The 8861-nt window shown below is 40.5% G+C and overlaps 2 protein-coding genes and 1 pseudogene across 2 annotated transcripts; 1 reads left to right on the top strand and 2 right to left on the bottom strand.

The window, feature by feature from the left end:
- Positions 1-717: 717 nt before the first annotated feature.
- Positions 718-1911, bottom strand: LOC104931472 (gamma-crystallin M3). The gene is made up of 3 exons (XM_010746487.2): positions 1857-1911; positions 1521-1769; positions 718-1041 (listed from the first exon to the last, which is right to left on the bottom strand). Exons 1-3 carry the CDS (start codon positions 1869-1871, stop codon positions 763-765), a joined length of 543 nt encoding a protein of 180 aa, XP_010744789.1. The 5' UTR covers positions 1872-1911; the 3' UTR covers positions 718-762.
- Positions 1912-5951: 4040 nt separating this feature from the next.
- On the top strand, positions 5952-6772 carry LOC104931484 (gamma-crystallin M2-like). Its single transcript, XM_027291618.1, has 3 exons — positions 5952-5984; positions 6119-6361; positions 6438-6772. Exons 1-3 carry the CDS (start codon positions 5976-5978, stop codon positions 6705-6707), a joined length of 522 nt encoding a protein of 173 aa, XP_027147419.1. The 5' UTR covers positions 5952-5975; the 3' UTR covers positions 6708-6772.
- A 281-nt stretch (positions 6773-7053) lies between these two features.
- LOC104931483 (gamma-crystallin M2-like) lies at positions 7054-8309 on the bottom strand (annotated as a pseudogene).
- Between the last annotated feature and the right edge of the window lie 552 nt (positions 8310-8861).

Here is an 8861-nt window from a genome sequence, read left to right as displayed (position 1 = left end):
TCTGATGGTAGGAGTCCTGACTCTCTCTCTGTTTTGCACCTCATCTTTAACCCTCAAAGCTTCTCTGACTGTGTAGACTGCTCATGTTACAGCCACATACCCAACTATTGTGTGCTGTGCCACCTTAAAATGAAGCCATGTATTTGTGGTCCCTCTTCACAGTCACACACATCAGCCGTGAGGTTCCACCAAGAGCGATTGTTTCATTCAACCAAGCAATGAAATTGAAATCATTGTAGAGTCAGTCAGCAAACGAGGCTGTGACTCTTGTGTTAACACTTGTAAACTTATGGAGAAATGCTCCTGGTCTTTAATTTAATTTTTTAATTACATCATTCTGGAGGTGCTGCAGCTGTGGCTGATCTTGCACTGACATCTGTTGGTGACATTTGAGAACTGCAAAATAATTATTAAAGGATCTAGGGAATGGATGAAAGATTTAAGGATGAAAAGCGTCAAAAATTAAGTCGGGGATTGCATTTTCGCACACTGCTCCTGCTCAGCATCACAACTGATTGATCATAGTACCATTTTGGTCCCTCTGGACCTTCATCAACGCTGTTTTCAAGCTACATTAAGATGTCTGCAGGCAGTAGCATTTATTTGGGTCACTGATGGTCATGCTGACATGGAGTGAAAATAAACAACTGCACAGGGTCAACCAGTAATTGAAAACTGGTGATTTTACACAGGAATAACTGTCAGGAATCAGAATTTTTGGATTTCAGATTGCTTTATTTTTCCACCCCGTACATTGAGAGTTTAACAGGAATCCATGATGCGCTTGAAGGAGTTGAACTTCAACACGTTGCTCCACCCCAGCTCTCTGAGGTTCCTGTACTCCCCTGGCCACAGGTACAGCATCCCGCCTCTGTAGTTGGGCTGCTCGTACAACATCCAGTGGCCGTCCATCACATTGCAGGACTGGAAGTCAGACATGCGGTAACGATTCATCATGTTGTCGCAGTCCTCCGTCAGCTCGTGCATCTGGCCTCCAAAGTTCTCCCTCTCGTAGACCCTCATACGGAAGGGGCCTCTGTGCTGTGGATGAAGAAACATCAGGGAACCTTGTTAAAAGCAGTTACAATATTCATTTTGTAAAACTGAGATTGTGAGAAAATGTTCTAAACTCAAGGTCCACAGATTTTGCAAGAGATCTCAGCTGTATCTCACAGACTTCCTCAGTCAATGTCGAAGTTTTGTACTTTGGTTATGTGATTACACCTGAGCAGGTTCAACTTGTTGAAGTAGGCTGTAAGTGGACCTATTTCAAGGTTGATGATGAACCTTAATACTGAAATTTTATTCACATATTTGTAGCGATTCGTGCAAGCATTTGCTGGTGACCAGTAGAGAGGCACAATAAGTTCAACATGGAGCAATGCAAATCTCTCTTGAGCAGTTTAGAAATTGCAATACAAAAGATTTACTCCAAGAGTTTTTAGTCTGTGTCCATGAAGCTCTGCAATAGCAACAATATGAAGGAATCTCTTCTAATTTCTGGTGTGATAAACACTTACCATGGGGACCATGCGACAGGACTTGATGCAGTCGCTCGCACTCACTCCCATCAGGTGCTGGCTGTCTGGATACTCGCCCCTCCTCACCAGGATCTGACGGCCCATGAAGTTGGGCTTCTCGTAGACCACGAAGAGGCCATTCTCCACCCTGCAGGAGTTACACCTGCTCAGGTAGGAGGTGAGCTCAGGGCAGTCTTGGCCGGTCTCATAGGAGCGACCCTGAAAGTTACGATCCTCGTAGAAGATGATCTGCAAAGAATGATCGAGTAAACTCAAAACATATCTTCACTTTAAATCTTTTTTAATTTGCTTTAAACAATTTGAAAGTTCACTTACCCTCCCCATGGTCATGATATTTGTGAGCCTGATTTCAGATGTAGCTTCAACATCAACTCTATTCCCTTTTTATACATACACGGACGTAGTATTTCCACATGGCTTGTGCTGAAACCTTTGACTCATCACTCTATATTGTGGAATAGTCCAGCACTATCAGGCAGATTAAACTGCATGTCAGTTGTGAGCTGAATATTGGGTTTAATGCTTGCTGCATCATCATGGATATGTGCTGAGTCGTGGATCAAAATAAAAATGATATTCTGAAGTGCCTCTGTTGATGTTTTGAAGTAAAATGAAACTACATGTTTTGCAATGTAGTAGAAGTTCAGAGGGAAACACTATCACTTTGATTTCTCTGATCTGACTTGGTATGCCGGTACACTTGGTGTATAAATATTTACAGGTTGTGGGAACTTCTTTGAGAACAGCTGAGTCATTCTTCCACACTGTGAAGTCTGGACTTTTTTTCGGAACGTTTCTGCGCTTCCTAAGAAGTGTTTCCAAACCAGTACCAGCTAGATGGAGTAAACACAAAAACAATACAAAGACATGATTTAGACTATTGTCATCATTATAAAACCGTTAAATAAACCATTACTCCTCAACTTTGCTCCAGTTCTTTTCATCACTGCGTGAAGAACCTTTGCCTAAACTAACCACGAATGTTACATTTGAATGGCACTCATAATTAGACATGTTTGGGTGTTGTTTGCTGGTGAAGATGGATAGCACTTACACACACAAACATGGTGATTCATTTTCTATTTTCGGACTCATTAATTAAGCTAAAATGCCAAGTCTGTCTTGAGTGTGGGGCTGTATGTCACGAGATATCTTGTGTACAAAGCTGACATTTAGGGGAGCTCATGGACAGCCCAAAATAGAAACGTTTCATTAAGTGGCTCAAAAAATATCATTGCTATACGCCAATGGCGTTTTGGCCTGAAGGTGACAGAGGAGGAAAGATACAGGACACAGACATCCCGAGGCAAAAATGTTGTTTCACTCTTATTTTGCAGAATATCTTGGTATGTACATTTAATGGTCATTGCAAGATAATGTAACAACCTAACGTCTGTGTAAAGGCCATTTAAATGTTTATCTGTAACATAATTAAAAGTAATATTACTGTGGTTGAGCTAAGGAAAATGTGTTTTTAATCATTAGAAACTTTATTTATTTGTGAGAGGATGAGTGTGTTATTTCTTTCAAGATTACATATTATATATATTGTTATTATATATATATATATATCATATATTGTTTTCAATAAACAGAAACATACCCCATTATATAAGTACAAAAGTAATGCAATAACCAGAGTTTGCTTTGTCACTGTGAAATCTGTGATGTAAAATACAGTAAGGACTTCCATGCTGATGAGCTGACTCAGATATTTTGTACAACTGGAGGGGGGGGCACGCATTCTTTCAATGTCACATGGAGCATAAAAGGCAGCACGCCGGTGAGAAGAACAACAGAAATCAAATAGCGTGACCACGAGTGGAAAGGTATTGAAGGGTGCGGATCAGTGCACGAGGCAACGGATGTCAGTTTCAGTTGCCATGTAACACAGGTTGTTTTCTAATGTTGGACCCAAACCCAATCCACGGCTTTCTCTTTAGATCTTCTCTGAGAGGAGAAACTACCAGGGTCGTTCATATCACTCTGCTCTCACCTGAGCTGTTGCAGCTCTTGCAGGGTGGAGAATGGGACATTCATGGTGTATGACAAGCCCAGAGACCCAGAGAATCTGTAACAGCAGGACTGTATTCAGTCCTGCTGCTGCAAATACATCCACAATATAACCAACCAAGGAGAGACAAAGGCAGTCAGTGTCAGTGTGATAAGGAATATCCTTGGTTGCTGTCTTAAGATCAAATTCATCTTTGCGTAGACTACAACTACTGTTGACGATGAATTCTCTTGCTTAACCCCAAAGCTGTCTTGTACTGTGTATTGTTAGCTACCTCGGAGGGTTTTGTTAACACAGGAGCAACATTTTATTTTATTCATACATTTGCCATCAGGGTGACTTTGGAAATGTAGTGCAGACTCATACATTAAACAGATTTAGTTAGTTTCCCATTACAACTTTACTCAATAGAGTTAGCTAACAGCTTTCTCCTGTTTCCTTGCAGGATCCTTTTTTGGTACAAATAAATCATTTGACATTTTGTACTTTAACAGCACAGGGGACCCTTTAAGATGAGGATTTGTGAGAGAGAAACAGCTGGTGACTGCACCTCCAAGGCCTACTACAAGGGCAGATTTCGAGGGACAAAGTTCAATTTAAACACAGAAACTGTCGAATGATTTAGTTAATAAGTTCTGCAGATGCTTTGTTTTATCAACATGAGAGGCAAAAAGAAGAGCTTTGATTTTTACTGTGTGATTTGTGCATTGTGTGCATGTTGTACCGTGCAAACTAGCCACAATGAAGTTACCTCTTTAATTGTGTGACACGTACAATAAAATGATCAGCTGCATATTTGTGTGACTTATTTTTGAACACACTTCGATGACTTGAAAGTTATCAAAGCAACTGGACGTTTAGCCTCTCAGCCAAGAGGCTTCATCACTCAGGTGACCGCATGGGTGCGTCCATGAGTCACTTACCTTTCACCAACCCAGAGATAAATACCCAGAAGTCAGTTAGAACTGAAGAAACGTTGGTCGAAAGGCGAAGCATCTTCAAGAAACTGAGCTTGTCCTACAATAACCTTCAACGAATTTCAATAACTGACTGCTTTACCCAGTCAGAGGTATTGAGTTTCATAAATAGTTTAACATACTGTATAATGGGTTCCAAACGCCTGAATGCACCAGTATAAAATTCTAAAAATAAAGTTATTCTCCTGAAACTTGGCTAAAACAAAACTGCAAAGCTGGTGTGAAAGCATGTACAAGCAAATTTACAGCAACATAAACGTGAATATAGACCATCAAAAATATAACTATACTTAACTGCATCACCTTAAACGTCTCCACTGTACTGCAATGACATTCAGTCAGGTGTCACACAGATTATGTCACACACTTGGTCTGCCTTTTTGTCAGGACATTTTATAAGGACTATTAGTATTAATTAAATAAAGGATTTTATGGCATTATTAGAGTTGTGTGCATGTACTAAACCACCGGGCCAACCTCAAATATTTGTATACATTTGCATAATATATCTGTGAGAAATGTGTGCTGTCTTACATAAAATATGACAGTTTAACTAAATATTAAGATTAATAATCATGATAAATACAGACATGTAGCCTTTTAAAGTACTGTATATAATATGCACTTAGACTTAAATATAACTCTCTTTGCTGAGCAGCCATATAAAATAATGTGGTTTGTATTGAAAAAACTGTTTCCTAACAGAATGAGATGCAATAGTTGAATTGTCCGTGCTTGCTGTTAGGACATGGTCTTAGTTCATCGAAAATGTCACAGTGTGGGAGTTATTTAACGCTGAACTAAAAGAGCTAATGACTGTCTAAATTAGGTTATGCTGACATAAAGAAAATGACTGAATTGTAAATCATATAAATGCTACCGCTGAGCAGAGAGACAAGGAAGTGGTTGTGTTCACGTCACAGGATTTCAGAAAGGTCAAACATGTTGAAATAGTTACTCCTTGATCAATTAAAAACGTTCCAGTCCTGTACATTGTGTCTCCTAAAATCGATTATAAAGGAGGTCATTTGTGGTCAGCACTCTTTGTGGTGTTGCTAGACTCACTACAGCTTTGGCCTCACAGTATGTACAGTACCACAACCATCTGCAACAAGATGAATAGGATTTTACATGTATAAACGTACAAAGAAATATGAGCTTTCATGATTTAATTTTCCATCATTTCATGTATCTTTCCATTCCCTTTAAAGCATATGTTTGGAGATTTATTGATATTTTCATCATCAACCAGAGCAAATCCAAAGGTAAGCCTCTGCTCAAAGAAAAACAGCTGATTTGCTTCATTGACCACACAAAACAAACAGAAATATTGTTCTGAGAGAAAGAGCTGATGAGTCTGGTCATTGTTCCCAATTACAATGACACAGGTCATCCACGGGTTATATAAATACAGCATGGAATGACTGCTGCTAGTGTGACACAATGGCTAAGGTAAGGCTGCTTGTTGACCTCTGTGTCTTTTGCACTTCTGCATATTTTCATGGATTAATCAGCTGGTATAGTATGCATTTCTCTTCTCTAATAAGTATCTACATTTATGAAAATCCCTCGAATGATCTTTCCAGATCATCTTCTACGAAGACAGGGGCTTCCAGGGTCGCTCCTATGAGTGCAGCAGCGAATGCTCTGACCTGCATTCCCACTTCAGCCGCTGCAACTCCATAAGAGTGGACAGCGGCGACTGGATGGTCTATGAGAGACCAAACTACTCGGGCTACCAGTACTTCCTAAGGAAGGGTGACTATCCAGACTACCACCGTTGGATGGGATTCAACGACTGTGTGCGATCCTGCCGTATGATCCCTTCGGTAAGTCTCAATTAAGTGGTTTTTAATAATCCTTCACTGCTTTAGAGGCTAATAAATCACCATGTCTTCTCTGCAGCACCAAGGCTCTCACAAAATGATGATCTACGAGCGCCCAGAATTCGGAGGCCAGATGATGGAGCTGACCGATGATTGTCCCTACGTGTACGAACGCTTCCATTACAACGACATCTACTCCTGCAACGTGACGGACGGTTACTGGATCTTCTACGAGCATCCCCATTACAGGGGACGCCAGTTCCTGCTGCGCCCTGGTGAATACAGGAGGTTTAACGACTGGGGAAGCATGAGTCCGAGGGTGGGATCCATCAGACGCATCTCTGTGTGAGAAAAGCTGATGTCCAGCTGATGTTTATGTACTGTCCATAAATCTATCCAATAAAACCATTGTTCTGTCAAACTGCTACTTTTGTTTTGAGTTACTTTGAGTTGAGGGGTTCAATGTGTTGAAATGTTTACTTAGGTGGTAGATTGGGCCTCATTGTTTCTGGTAAAGCAGTACGCAAGAGTTGAATCCAACGGTGCAAATCTTCCAGACAATTGTTCTAAACTATTACAACCTATTATTTGTGAGTGGATCAAATGTCATGGCAAAGGGATACATGAAACAAGCACACAGTATAAGCCCAGAATGTTTATTGAGAACAGAGAGAGGAAGAAGGTTTGAAAAACTCCTAGTTGAAGTCAGTGATTTGCCTGATTGAGCCAATCCTTGGACTGGTGCTGCCCCAGTTGCTGTATCTGCTGTATTCGCCCGGTCTGAGGTAGTACATTTTTCCCCTGTAGTTGGGCTGGTCGTAGAGCAGCCAGTGGCCTTGAACCACATTGCATGAGTTAATGTCAGACATATGGAAGCGCTCTCGGACGTTGGGGCAATTGTTGCCCAGCTCCTGCATTTGGCCACCCATGTCTGGACGCTCATACAACCTTATTTTGTAGGAACCATGGTGCTGCAAGAAGAACATTTATTTAAAGTCTAGACCTACTGATGTGATAAACAGTAGTACTTTTTGGTGATTGTGAACATACTCATCTCAGTGAAAAGTTCTTCCTCAACCTAGAGTTCCTTTTACGCAGGTGGGTAGAGTTCAAACAACAGTACCCAAGGAGAACATATGTTGTTGAGGACTGATGTTTCAAAGAGTGCTTCAAACAAAGTTCTGTTACCTGTCAATGTCATACATTTTATCATTCTGTCTTCCAAGACTTTAACAAAGCTAAGTATTTCACATTTGAGGAACTTAGTTTCCACGATCTTCAAGGGAGGCATTCTATTAGTATTCAATTAAAGGCCTCTGTTGATGAGAGTTTAATTACAAATGGTGTTTGAACTGATCCATCGGTGCAACCAATATTCAGTATGTTTGTGTAAGCCTATGCACGTATCTACATACATCCATCTTCTTTAGTTGTGCATTGTTTTCAGATATTCTTGCATACCTTTTCTCGAGCTAACATTACTATACAGGTAGTACTAGGATCAAATGTTAAGATCCTGTTTTATCCTTGATTTTACTTTATTCAAGTATTATATGTTTTTTTACCTGACCTATAATTGTAACTTTATCCTAATTAATTGCTTTGGTTTACCATTGGAATCATGCGGCAGGAGCGGATGCATTCATTGATGCCAATCATACGCTGGTTGTCAGAGTACTCCCCCCTACGAAGCAAGTACTGGTTGCCCAGGCTCATACACCATGAAGCAGCCGCTCTCCACCCGGATGGAGTTGCAGCGGTTGAAGTAGGGGTGAAGGTCGGCACAGTCGCTCATGCACTCATGGTGGCGACCCTGGAAATTTCTGTTCTCGTAGAATACGATCTGTAAATGTTTGTCAAAGCACTGATCAATTATCGACTTCCACCAAGTTAAAAACTGTTTGAATTCTGTATTTTTAGTAACATTAGATAATAAACTTACCTTTCCCATTATTTTAATGTAGGCCAAACAGGCGCTCTCTGTGCCGCAGTCCTTTTATATTAAGTAGCTGTGTGATGGTGCAGCATAAAGTATTCATCATCTTCTAAATAGGTTTTCTATACGCAAATCTCTTTATGTATAGCGACGCACAAGTGTGATGAGTTATTGTTGTCCAGTTCTCACGTGTTCATCACTATTGATCAAAACACCACAGTGTACTAGTGACCCAGGGATTGCTCTTCACAGTATCAGCAAAATAACCGCCATCATTCACAAGTATCTTTTATGCTCCTGTACCAACATACCATCGAGTATATTAAGGAGCTGTTTATCGAACCAGTCCACCACTTGTCTCTACAACTATCAGATGGATTTAGTAGACATTCAGGATTCCCTCAAGATAAATAACTTCTAACTTCCATCTACAGTCCTCATCAGGTCAAAAGCTCAGTGTGTCCAATATTTTGGTTTATTTATGACCAAATACATGCACCAGCTGTGCTTCGTGACTCTTAGTCTCCTTTACTTTTGTTGTGCTCAGAGACTTGCTCAACGGACATT

This window comes from Larimichthys crocea, chromosome XIX, assembly GCF_000972845.2.
Source record: "Larimichthys crocea isolate SSNF chromosome XIX, L_crocea_2.0, whole genome shotgun sequence".
NCBI lineage: Eukaryota > Metazoa > Chordata > Actinopteri > Sciaenidae > Larimichthys > Larimichthys crocea.
Note: the sequence above shows the minus strand (reverse complement) of the source record. Positions and strands in the feature narration are given on the sequence as shown.